The 13,632-nt window shown below is 46.9% G+C and overlaps 1 protein-coding gene across 1 annotated transcript in view; it reads left to right on the top strand.

The window, feature by feature from the left end:
• SLC30A5 (solute carrier family 30 member 5) overlaps positions 1 to 13,632 on the top strand; it is a 62,552-nt gene that overhangs the window by 18,188 nt on the left and 30,732 nt on the right. Inside the window, exons 5-8 of the mRNA XM_040339837.1 lie at positions 3,311 to 3,398; positions 3,523 to 3,610; positions 6,514 to 6,590; positions 13,386 to 13,556. Coding sequence (XP_040195771.1) covers positions 3,311 to 3,398; positions 3,523 to 3,610; positions 6,514 to 6,590; positions 13,386 to 13,556 — 424 coding nt within the window. The remainder of the gene's footprint in view (positions 1 to 3,310; positions 3,399 to 3,522; positions 3,611 to 6,513; positions 6,591 to 13,385; positions 13,557 to 13,632) is intronic.

Below are 13,632 nucleotides of genomic sequence, written 5' to 3'. Positions count from 1 at the left end.
CCTCACATATGTGGTTTAAACGGCGTTTACATATGTCGGCGGGACTTGCGTGTGCGTTCGCTTCTGCACGCAAGCTACCGGGGACAGGGGCGTTAAAAAAATAAATTTTATTTCTTTTTTTTTTTATATATATTTCTTTTTTTACACTTTTTTTTTTTTTTTTTATCACTTTTATTCCTATTACAAGGAATGTAAACATCCATTGTAATAGGAATGTGTGTGACAGGTACTCTTTATGGAGAGATGCGGGGTCAATAAGACCCCACATCTCTCCTCCAGGCTGGAAAGCATGAAATCGGTGAAAAAAAATTCACCGATCTCATGCTTGTGGTTGCTTAGCAGCCGCAATCGCGGCTTTGTTTACTTACGGGGACCCGGGCGTGACGTCATCACATCGCGCCCGGGTCCTCCGACGGTCATAGAGATGACTGGTGACCATCTGGTCACCAGTCATCTCTATGCTTCCTGCGAGCGCCGGACGATTCGTTCTCCGGGCCCCCGATGGCACGGGAGAGCCCGAAGAAGCACCGGATGGCGGCGGGAGGGGGGGGGGATGTCCCCTCCCGCCGCCTGTAAGAACGATCTAGCGGCGGAACCGCCGCTATGATCGTTCTTACGTTGTGCAGAATCGCCGGCACAAGAGAAGGATATCTGAATGATGCCTCTAGCTGCAGGCATCATTCAGATATCCACCCGGAAAGCCCAGGACGTCATATGACGTCCACTCTGAACGGCAGAGGTTCTTTGTGGACGTCATTTTACTATGGGCCGGTAGGGAAGTGGTTAATGGAGTAAGAAATTTAGCATAAATTCCTGTAGCATCCTCAGTTTGCATTTGTTTAAACATTTAAATGGTTCTAAAGGCAAAAAGGTTCTTTATTGTAATGCATTCTCTGCATAAAGGTAAAAAATCTTTATATGTCTGTGCCTCCCCTCACCATGCTTGCCTGAGTCCGATCCAGCGATGTGCCCATCTGCAGAAGCTTTTCTCCCCTCCCTCTCCACTCACAGGAGACTTGACAGCAGCAGGACCCATTGGCTCCTGCTTCTGTCAGTCAAATGCTGTGAAGCGGAAGCAGGGGAAAAAGCTGAGCCACGCTATATCTGTAGACAAACACAGCCCGGCTCAGGATCGAGCCGAACGTCTCCCGCATAGCAAACAATTTGCTAAGGGGACAGAGGGAAAAGAGCAGGAGTGGACAGTGCTGTTGGGTACCCCAGAATAGGATGTTCAGGGCCGCTCTGTGCAAAAGAATTGCACAGTGCAGGTAAGTATGACATGTTTGTTTAAAATATAAACCTTTAGGACCCTTTCACACTGACACACTCTGCCAGGGGATCTTTCCGCTAAACAGGTGGATAGCAGGTCTGTGTCCGCTCCGCTTATGCAGAGCAGACACTGACACAGCCAACTTTCCTGTATATGTGGTCGGATTTAAATGGACCACCTGTCGGTTCTGTTTTTAGTGGAAAGGATTGGTTCGGATGTCGGCAGGTGTCACCCGCTGCTCCTTAGAGGTCAATGGATGGTCCAATCAGGTTCGCCTAAAAAAAAAAATGACAGGTGGACCCGAGCAATCCGCCCATGTTAAAGGCGCCTTGCAATCGCTTTAATAAATCTCACCTGTCCCTAAGCCAAAGCGGTAGCTTTTAGGACTGTAGGACGAGAGAGGATCATGAGGGGAAAGAATGATCACTTGATTGGGAACCCATGTATTGCCTCAGGCATTGCAAAATATCCAGTTGGCGGGGACCAGCCCTTTAGAAGGGTCAGGTCAGTAAGTAAAGGTTTGCTTTAGTGCATGTACTAGGGCAGGGGTGCCCAACCAGTGGCCCAGGGGCCACATGTGGCCTGCGGAGCCCTCTGATGTGGCCCGCGACCTCCTGCTCTGGGATGGAATGGAATAGAACACTGTTATTAAAGGTCAGTTTATTACTAAAATCACAGTGTATATATGGGAATATCTGTTCTGCAGTGGTTACCGGGCTGCTTTCAAACTGATCCGCAGCTGCAGAGCAGTTTACCTCCTGGTTACCTGCACTGAGCCAAAGACTTCTGTTATCTGTAAGCTTTCTGAAAGTGCACCAAACCTGCAGAAAATAATAGAAGTCTACTGCAAAGTGCACGAAAGCCAGAGGTACACTGCGTTGCACCCATGGTGCGGGTAAACCACAGCGCATCAGTGTGAAAGCAGTCTTGTGCCCCTTTCACATGGTCAGTCCAACAGTCTGACCAATTGGACCCTCCACTCTCCTCTAAGTAGTCGCAGACATAAACCGACTTGTGTTCTACCTCCAATACGATCCACTAAAAAGTATCGTGGGCTGTGTCCGCTCTGCATATGCAGAGCGGACACGGACATGCCATCCACCCGCTCCGCTCATTGTGGCCCACGACCGGTTACCCAAGTCGCTTAAGTGGCCCTCGCTCTTCAAAAGGTTGGGCACCCCTGTACTAGGGTTTAGGGACTGGTTTATTATTTTTATTTTTTTGGGTGGATGTTAAAAGTATCACTTTTGGTCATATGTAAGTAGGGTGCTGGGTTAAGCTTGAAGTGGTTCTAAAGATGGAAGGTTGTGTTTGGTTTTTTTTTTGTTTGTTTTCTTGTTTACCTTAATTCAGCTCTTTCCAACCCCCCCCCCCCCTAAACTCACCTGGGTCTTATCTGGAATCCAGCGCTGTGAACGAGTGCAGCAGCTCTCTCCAGGCTCTTTCTCCTTACAGGACAGATTGATAGTAGTTGTCAGTCAAATTCTGTGGCAAGAGAGCAAGGGTGGGGCCGAGCCGTACTGTCTGTGTCAATAGACCCAGTCAGCATGGCCCGAGATCAAGCCCACAGGTGAGCCACAATTCCTATGGTGTCATACTGAGAAAAGGAGAAGCCAGAGACCCTGGAAGGGAAAGTAAGTATAACATGCTTGCTGTTTAAGATACAAAACTAACGGGGTTTACAGACACTTTTAAGGGACACTGGAGTGGTGACAGTTTGCAAACTTGCTGATTTGACTTTTTCAGTGTTGAAAACAAATTACCTATTATCCTGAGGATAAAAATGTTGTGTATTCAGCTGGTCCAGTTCAACTTTTTTTGTACTTTTTAATTTAATTTATTTTTTCTTATTTTAACATTATTAGTATATTCACCAGCTGATGCAAAACAAAGAGTCCATGTACAAAACTTTAATTTTGTAATAAAAAGGCAGCTTATAACAAAATATGATCCACAGTTCTAAAAGTCTCTCAATATCTTTTGTTCTATAATTATCACCATCTCTATACTAGTTCATTTGGTTTTATATTTGTTTTGCAGGACGTTGCTGCTGTTTGAACACAGTGATATTGTGGCTGTAACATTGCTTACAGTGCTTTTCACTGGTTCCAATGGAGTTCCATCCAAGGTATTTGCCGAAGGAGAAGACATTCTTGCATGTCTGATTATTCTGCATTACAACAGTGTTTACACAAAATACGTTTCTTTATATTAATATTGGCTCTAACAGCTCTTTTTGTTTTTTTACACAGACTCGAGGTGCAGCCTTTTTTATTGTAGCTGTTATATGTTTACTTCTCTTTGATAACGATGATCTGATGGCCAAAATTGCAGAACACCGTATCCTTTATTGAGGTTTTATTTTATGATCTTTCTATAACAGGGTGCAATCCCAGCACAGACTACTTTGCATAGCCTTATAGTGCTGTGAGTAAAGTTAAAAATGTAGGACTTAAAGCGAAACTCTACCCAAAGGGGGAAGTTCCACTTCAAAGCCTCCTTCTGTGCTGCTCTTGGCACTTTTTTTTTGGGGGGGGGGGGGGGTACCTGGTTTTGACAATTGGAAGTTTTTCTCCCCTCCCCGCAGTATTTAGGAACACATTACAGGTCCAGGAAGACTGCATGGACCATTTACAATGCACAGCGCGGCACGCGCATATGCAGTCGGCTGTGAACGCACAAACTATCTCAGCCGGGTGCCTGCAGTTAAAATGCCATAATTCCACTATGGAGGCTCTCAAATTTAGAGTTAGGACTACAGAAAATACTGGGGTGCCTTGATGGGGCTCTGTAACTTACGCATGTATTTGCAAATGTGTGCAAACGAAACCCCTGCTTTCAATGCATAATGTTAGACAGTACAGTGTTGGTTAGTGTGCAGGCTGGTGTTTTCCTTTGTTTTTGCTTTAAAGAGTCAATTTTAGGTACTGTACTTTGTTGCCATTTCACAAGCAATTTTAAATCTCGACATGTTTGCTATCTATGACACACAATCATCTTTTAAACAAAAGGGGAGCCCACCCCTTCTTAAAGGCACAGGGGTGCACTGGACCCCCGGCATATAGCACTATGGCAGCAAAGGTGTCCAGTGCACCCCTCACCAATATTTCAACAGTACAAACAAATAGCCACTGTCCTCACCTATAACTGGCCTTTGCAGCAAGGAGCACATGGAAGGGCAACACATGCAAAACATAACCAAAGAAATTCCCGGCTCAACTGACCGATCAACCTGCTAACCAACTAAATTGTCCTGTCCAACAGTATGCGTTAAAAACGGGGGTGTCGTTTTCACACATTTGCAAATACATGTGTAAGCCACAGAGCCCCGTCAAGGCACTTTAAAAGCCTTTACAGGTTATCAGTTTAGAGTTAGTTGTGAAATATGGCCCTAAAATGATTGTTCTCACTCCAACGTTCACGCCGATGCCTCACATGATTACAATTTTCACAGTTCTATAAAAGGGATAAAAAAAAAAATGGTACCAAGATCATGGCTGTTGCAGCTATGATCTCGGTATGACCCCCTGCTGACATTTTGGTTTTATATTATAGTACATTGCTTAAAAATATAGTGCAAGGGGTTTTTTTTTTTTTTCTGCATTGAGGAGTGCTGCCAGCCCATTTAAAACGAATGAGGTGCCTTGCGGCAATGAATAACACAATGCATAGTGAGAATTGTACTACTGTTTACATTTTGTGATCACAAGGCACAGAACTGCCCTTATCGGCGTTTTGCTTTTATCTGTGTTCACTGTCTAATGACATCTAATCATTGGCATTGCGTATGCCTGGGCAAGTGTTACTAGGTCATTTTTTGTTTTACTGCCTTTAAGAATACTACTTTCCGTAGAGGCCCTTTTACTTTAAAGCAGAGGTTCACCCAAATAACATGTATGTAAGATCATATTCTTTATACTTCCACCATGTACAGTATGACCTTTTTTTTGGCTCTACATACCTTATTATGGCTTTTTTCCACCCGGCTTCCGGGTACTCACTCCCGTGGAAGTAGGCGTTTCTATGCAGAGGTGCAATTATACCTGGGACTTCGCCCAGATGATTGACGTCCTTGAGAAAAGGTTCCCCCCCCCGCGCCCCCCTATTGCTTAGGCGCGTCAGAGTTTCTGAAAGTAACCGAACTGCGAGTCAGCTCTATAGCCGTGTAGAGTTGACTCGCAGTTCGGCTACTTTCGGAAACTCCGTGACGCGCCTACGCAATAGGGGGGCGCGGGGGGGAACTTTTTCTTAAGGACTTCAATCATCTGGGCAAAGTCCCAGGTGACATTGCGCCTCTGCATAGAAACGCCTACTCCCGCGGGAGTGAGTACCCGGGAGCCGGGTGGAAAATAGCCATAATAAGGTATGTAGAGCCAAAAAAAAAGGGGGGGGGGCATACTGTACATGTTGGAAGTATAAAGAATATGATCATGTATACATGTTATTTGGGTGAACCTCTGCTTTAAACGGCGAGTGAGGATGGTTAAATAAGAATATACCATTAAATTGGTTGTAAACAGGAGCAGTGTATGAGGATTGCTGCGGGGGCTTCGATCTAAGGTAAGTAACACATACTAGCTCCTTATGCCTTTGTCTTGCAGGTTTGTTTTTTTTGTTAGTAGGTTTACAACCACTTTTAACATGCAGATCCTTTTCATATATATCGGAGGCGCTCAACCTCAAACCAGGAAAGTGCATGCCTGGGGTCAGCAACCCATTGATTGCTGTTTGGGCTTGCTGATCATCTCTTCCAGAGCATCAGAGTTAATCATGTTGGCACCTGCAGTGGAGGGAGCAGGAGCCCTAAAAGCCAATGCTTCCTCTGTAGCGCCAGATCCTGTCCCAGGCAGAGTGATACCAAGTGCACCCCCCCCCCCCCCCCCCCCGGGTCCTTTCTAGCAGCCTGGAGAGCAATGTGAGCAGAAGCTGGAAGGGGAAAAGAAGGTCCGTGTATTAAACACACACTGTGCTTTTGCAGTGCAGGGTTAACAGCTAATAGGCTGCTTTCACACTGATCCGTAGCTGATCACGGATGTCCACACAAGCCAGTTATCGGCTTTTCTTTCCTCACGCTTACATTTAAGAGAACATATATAGATATATAGGTTTTGTTATTTTGATGATTCCCCCCCCCCCCCCCCCCTTGAGTTGTGTTTGCAAACTGTGAATGTGTTTTAAGGTTTTGCGTTTAATTGATGTTTGTTAGGTTCTGTTTTAATTTTGCCTTAACTGTTCTGTATCAGCTGAAGGACACCATGACAGTGCTCTAACACATTTCCTATACACAGCATTCTCCCTCTTAGGAGTTGCTGATCATAAGGTAAGACTCCCTTCCGCTCTACTACAGAGATATGGATTTGTTTATATTTGATTATCAAATGCACAACCCTTCAGATATTTGAAAACTTCAAGTTTCAGAATGTGCACTCTGCCAAAGATGTCCTTGCCTCAATTAAAAAAAAAAGAAACAACAAAAAAAGTCTGGCGCCAAATAACAGGCATATATGTAGTAAATGGAAAACGGACTACAAAGTATAGGAAGTCCTGCCCGACCACAATCGGCAACTATATGGAAAACACATCAGGAGTGATGTGATAAAAACATGTGAAAACAGAATGACCATATACAGAGTGCTGAAATATAGGTCAAATAAATATGGGCATCAATATAGAGGCAATAGGTAAAAATTTAAATTTTATTGCTATAGAAACATTTAAAAATAACAAAGCATTCCTCCGTAGCCTTGATGGAACGATAACAGTCAAATAGCTTAACAGTGGATGATACCTTGAGCGACATGCAGGACGCCAGATGACAGGGGGGCGTGCTGCATAGGATGAAACTCTCGTGGGATCACTGTGGAAAAAGGGGAAGAACATGTTGGAAAAGGGGAAGAAGCTCATCCAGATGGAGGTGGAGAGGTGACAGGATAGAGCTGATAACAGCCCAATGCGTCCGTCAGTAGATCCCCGATGCACAGTCTAGGTGTGCTCCCGTGTCAGCCGAGGCTTCCTGGGCGTGACGTCAGAACGGCACCAGGAAGTAAAGACCAAAACGAGGCTTGGAGCCGAGGATGGCAATAGGCTCACGCCGACCAATGTAGGGGCTCGGCTGGAAGCTAGGCTGGCAGCTGCAAGTGAAAGCTTGGATGAAGATATTATTTTTAAATGTTTCTATGGCAATAAAATTTCTCTTATCGTCCATGGACGGACACAGCTCCTTAAATCTTGACAAGTGGGTTATGTTCCCTGTTTACAGGAGAGGAATAGGCAGAAACATGTTAGATAATTAAATACATGTTACATTAACAGAGTTGAACAGCCCCGCCCCCGCTCCTCACTGCAGCCTCAGTTTTGTTCTGCCTAGCAAAGGAGGAGGACGTATGGCTCCCTTTTGGACCCAGCGCCCTGAGGAGAAATTTTATTTTGTTTTATTTTACCTTTTCTTGAAGAATCTTCTTTCAACTGTCGGCTGGGAGGCAGGCTGTATAATATAGATCCTTGTAGTCTATTCAGTCCGACCAGCAAGCGTGGGCACACCTTTGCAAAGAGGCTGGGTCTGCCACGCCATACCCCATGGCTCCTGGGGTGACCGGCGAGCTTTGCTCCGAGGTCTACATATGACTGGGCTGTGGTGTCTCACTCACAGTGGACCGGGCCGACAGCTACCTCCATTGCGGTTGTAGTTCTGTCAGGCATGCGTCCGTCAGCGAGTCCTCGCTTGGACGGGTAAGTACAGTCCCTCCCGCTTCGGTGGGTTGGACGGCTGGGCATTCCTGGTGTTCGGGGGTCCTCTTCTCCTCCCTTCCCTGCTCCTTTCCCTTGCTGCATTGCTAAGGCACACTGTCTGGGGGGGGGCTTTCCTAAGGGGGCTGTGTTATCTGGTACTTTTTATTGTTTGATACTGGGTTTTCCTGTGGGGGTTTTCACTGCAAAAGCCCTAGGAGGCTTTCCCTGTTTAAAATGCAGCGTTTTGCCGCCGTTTGGCTGGCGCTGTCGCCATTTTTTGGGAGGTTTTCAATTACATTGAAAACGCCTATTGGCAGCCATTTTGTCGTACCTGCGCCATGTGCAGCGGGCGGCCATCTTTGTGCAGTCCTGACCCCTAGTGCTGTATTCTACGGCGCACACAGGTCCCTGCAGACGCCGCACAGTTCCTTTACGGTTCTTTTCCTCTCCACACGTCGTGTGCTGAAAGCGGTCGGCAGCACTGGGCAGTCTCCTCCTGAGGGAGTCCCCTGGGTACCCCTGGTCAGCGTAGCAAGTGGGTAAGATGCCCTGTATAGGGCCCTGGGAGCATCAGTTTTTTTGTAAAGACAGGTGACTTACAGCTACTACATACACACTATGTACTGTAAATGTCTTTTATATTCGGAGTCAGTATCTGGTCCTTCCCCAACATGCTGGTGGCAGCAGCAGGTGTTCGCACCTGGTATTCCCACAGAGACTTGATTGTTAGCCCTGGACACTTTTGTGCCAGGGTGGGGGCGGACGGGCGGGGGTTAAGAGTGCCCCCTCCCTCCGTTATCCCCTGGGGAAAGCTCTGTTATGGAGCCACGGACCAGGTACCTGGGTCAGTGCAGGATAAGGCATTTATGGGTGCGCTTCTCACTGCTGTAAGGGACTCTCTTAAGCTGGATAGTGCAGCTGGGTTTCCGTTGAGGGCTCTGTCTTTTTTGATCACACAAATCAGACCGCTCTGTGTAGGTTCTCTCCTTCTGTGCCTTTCTTTGATAATTTCTAAGATGCGGAATGAGAAAAGCCGATGAGGGCTTCTGTAGTCCCTCACCGCCTAGCGGTTCAGTGCCCCTTTGAGGAGAGCCCTTTCAGGAGGTGGGCTTCTTCTCCGGTTGACATGTATAGGTGACCACTCTCCCTATTGCGGGAGTCCCTGCTTGTATGGATCTGACTGTTAGAAGATCTGAAGTACTGGCCCTTGCCATGTTTACCATGCTGGGGTCTGACTTGCGGCCACTGCTCTGGGGTCTCAGTCGCTCTCGGAGTGAGCATTTTGCACCAGACAGTGGAGGAGCACCGTCTCTCTCCCGAAGATATTGGGCTGTTGGTCCAGGACCTCATATAGGTCTGTGATGCTTCATTGAATGCTGCGCCCTTGTTATCCAGGGCTTCTGTTTCAGAGATAGTTTTATGCACACTGTGGTGTAGTGGTTAATTCCATTACTTGTCGTCAGCAAGAGAGTCATTGATTCGTTTCCGGACACTGACACCTATCTGCCTGGAGCTTACATTGTCGCTCCCTTTGTCTGCGTGGGTTTCCTCCCAGGTACTCCGGTTTCCTCCCACCCTCCAAAAACATGTGTGCATACACTTCCATAATATACATACACACTTTGTATATGTATTATTAAAGGACAACCCTCCCAGGCCGACGAAGGCTCAGCTGGGGGACTAATCCGCCCCTGGGTGCGTAGGCCGATCACGCCGACACCCAAACACCGCCAATGTATGTAGGCTTTCCTCCCTGCTCTAGGTGGGGGGGCGGCTTACAGGTTCACAGTTCAGTGAACCTCCCTACTCTCTGACCAGTCTGTCTGCGAGGTGGTCTCTTCGGAGTACTAGATAGGGTTTACTCCTATCCACAGAACATAGTTCTATCCTCGTGTCTTCCTCGCCCGGCTTGTCGGTCTGCCTTGGGCAGTGTGGGACTTGCTAAGCTGCGGGGTAATTTTTACCTTTCCTGCAGGATGGGAGGTTTGGGGTTTTCTATGGTCCCCCGGCCCTGAATACCTTTGTGAACATTGGGTAGTTCCGCAGGGACGCATACATGCATGTCCCGTTTTGCACATGTCACAGAATTTTCTGTGCTTCGTGATGGGGGAGGGCTTCTGTCAGTCTGTGGCCCTCCCTTTTGAGCTGGCATCGGCACCAAGGGTTTTCACCTAGGAGCTCACAATTATCCTAACTTTGTTGAGACAGCGAGGCTTTGCCTCATGGGCTACTTGAATGACCTTCTTCTGAGAGCAGCTTCTGTCTCAGACCTAGTGGATGTGTTTATAGCCATTCAGACCCTCTGAAGTTTTGGGTGGGTGCTAAACATTTAGAGCCAGTCCTGGTTCCGACTGAACAGGGGAGTATCTAGGGTTGATCCTCGGTGGCGAAGGTCCTTCTTCCCCTGGAGAAATTGCAGACTCTTCAGTCTGCGGTGAAGGTATTGGCATCACGCTATCAGTCTTTTCTCCGGGTACATGCAGGTCTGGGGCCTGTGGGTAGCCTCCTTCGAGGCGGTACTGTATGCCCAGTTCCACACTCGGGTTTTCCAGGGGAAATTACTGTCCAGGTGGTAAGAAATGTTCTTGTCTCTGAAATCGTCAGATTCAGGTGCACTATCTAGTCAGAGTCTTTCTGAGTTGGCGACGGAGATCCCCCGACTCTTCGGCCCGGGAAGTTGTTTCTTCCTTCCAGTGGTCAGTGTTTACGACGGACGCAGGCCACGGGTTGTGGGGTCACCTGGGGGGTCCAGTCGGCCCTGAGTCGCTAGACTTGCGTGGGCCTGGGTGCTGTGGACCCTGTCTACCGTTCATTGTCCTACTATGTGGGTGATCAGGCTTTGATTCTCCTCGTGTTCGAGGAGGTTGCAAGGTCGTCCGATCTGGATTCAGCCGATGCCACGGCCGTGGCTTCGGTCTACCATCAGGTATACCGGCAGGCAGACTACTGGAGTCACCTGATGCTGGACCATGGTGACTGTTTTTTTGTGCTTGGGGGTGTTTCAGCTCCCTTGCAGGAAGTGAGTCTCACAGGGCAGGAGAGATTATAGCTCATGGATCTCCTGGCTGCTCGTCTCCACCGCAAGGGTGTCGAAGTTAGTGGCCAGGTCTAATCAGGCTAATTTGACTGTCCCCAGGTTTAGAAGAACTACATGTGGAGGGAGGACACTGGATGCGCAGGGATCAATATTCTGGAATTCTCTACCTCTATACATAAGATGTAAGGAGGATTTATTAAAATTTAGGAAGTTTTTAAAAACTTTTTTATTTTCTCAAGTGTATGGCCCTAGTATGTGGTTTTATATCATTATCGTACAGTAATAAGAGATTTGTTTGTATTTGTATATGTCGGTTCTATGAGCGCATCGAGGCCTTTGGGTAATGACTGCGCTCCCAATAAGCATTTTTATAAATGAATAAATAGTGCTCTGGTACTGACGTGTAAGTCGCGCTGGTGGCCCTGTGGGGTCTGTGTCGGCAGCTTTATGCCATTCCTCCATTGTTGTTGCTTCCTCGGCTGCTCCATAGAGTGGAGGCTGAGGGGATCCCAATATTTCTAATCGCTCTAGTTTTTTCCAAAATTTACATAGTTGCTGTGAGTGCATCTTCTGATGCTGCTTTCGGCCGCTAGCTTTTGCAGGCGGCCGTTTAAAGTTGCACCTCCTCCGTTGAGGAGCTCTGCTTGTTTTGGGGTGAAGTTAAAATTGGTTTTACTGATATATTTCCCACCCCTTGTTTTTGACACTGCTTGGGGACGTCCCGCTTGTCAAGATTTAAGGAGCTGTGTCCGTCCATTGACGATGAGAGAAAATAGGATTTTTTGTACTCGCCATAAAATCCTTTTCTCTGAGTCCATGGACAGACGCAGCTCCCACCCCTCCTTTTTAGGTTTGTACTGCTTGTTATGTCTGGAGGGACCGCCCCCTGGGCGGGGCTGTTCAACTCTGTTAATGTAACATGTATTTAATTATCTAACATGTTTCTGCCTAGTCCTCTCCTGTAAACGGGGAACATAACCCACTTGTCAAGATTTAAGGAGCTGTGTCCGTCCATGGACTCAGAGAAAATGATTTTACGGTGAGTACAAAAAATCCTATTTTTTACCTATTGCCTCTACATTGATGCCCATATTTATTTGACCTATATTTCAGCGCTCTATATATGGTCATTCTGTTTGCACTTGCCTTAATTTAGTCTATTCTACCTTTATCAGCCTTAGGCTGTCTTACATTTTAATTCCAGTTTATTTACCCGTTGTGTAGTATATTCTTATTCAATATAATATGTATATTTACTATTGTAATCTCTGAACCTTTCCTTCTCTGTAAAGTGCCATGCTACATTTTGACTGGTTAACTGACTGCATTTATGATGAAATGGTGCATGGCCCTTGCAGTCTGTTACATTTAGCCCCTCAACCACATTTTTTTTTCTAACCTGTGCTTAGAAGGACACATGTATAAAAAAGTCAGTTCATCCACTTGTCCCATATATGTGGCATCTGTTATACTTGAATCTGTCCCCCGCGCCTCTATACTGAAAACCGAGCGATCGAACACCGCCGATCACTCGGTCCTAACAGCTCCCCGAGTAGTAGAGAGCTGCTGACTGTCAATCAGCAGTTTTCTACTCTTACTCCTTCTTGCTCACTGGAGCGCTGGGCTGTTAAAGGGCGGGTGGCTGGCTCTGGCTCTCAGGGGTTAGCTGAGAGGCTGAGCAGGGTGTCAGTCCAGGTACCTGGCGGATCCAGACTCCCATTGTCGGGATGACACGGTGCCTGTACTGATTTCTGTGATGTCAGCAGAGAGCGGACTTTAACCCGCTCTCTGCTGAAAACGGGTCACAGAATTGCAGGCCTGTGATCCATAGGAGAAGTACAGCCAAACGAGCTTTGGCTGGACTTCTCCTTTAAAGCATGTTATACCCTTCCATGGTGTGATGTCCCTTGCCGACATCTTCTACCCGGCTTTTTCCAGGTGCCGGGCTGTGTCCGTCTTTATTGGTCGGCATGGAATGACAGCCATCCTGGCACACAGGCGCGGTGTTGGATCGTATCGTAAACTGCACTTGCGCAGCTCAGTGTATATTACAAATATTTTAAACAGGCAGGTAGGTTTCTTTTATTGGAGAAGAGGCATTGCATAGCTCTTCTGCAATAAAGAGCCTGTGTGGTCGCAATCTTGAGTGGGACTTTAGTAAAGTGGGATGGGTTTATCAGTATTATTACTAAAATGAGCTTTCCGTAGTGATGACCACTCTGCTCTATACATCAGTCCACTTTAATTTCTTAATATTCATGGCCTCATGTTGTGCTTTATTAAATGATTTTGCATTGTACATTTAAGAAATATTTAATTGAAGTGCATCTGTTTTCTTGTTGCTTTCAGGGAGGAGTACTGTTGCTTGCGTTGGCTTTATGTTGCAATGTTGGTTTCCACACAGCTTCCAGAAAGCTCTCTTTAGATATTGGTGGAGCCAAGCGTCTGCAAACCTTGTCTCACCTTGTTTCTGTCATATTACTGTGCCCATGGGTCATCGTCCTGGCCGCAACCACTGAGGTAATCACCTTCTCTATCCGTAGACACGTTCAGTCATGTGTAGTACAAATGTCCAGATTGCTTCTCCTTGGCAGTA

The sequence above is a fragment of the Rana temporaria genome, chromosome 1, assembly GCF_905171775.1.
Source record: "Rana temporaria chromosome 1, aRanTem1.1, whole genome shotgun sequence".
NCBI lineage: Eukaryota > Metazoa > Chordata > Amphibia > Anura > Ranidae > Rana > Rana temporaria.
This window is presented reverse-complemented; position numbering and strand designations above follow the sequence as displayed.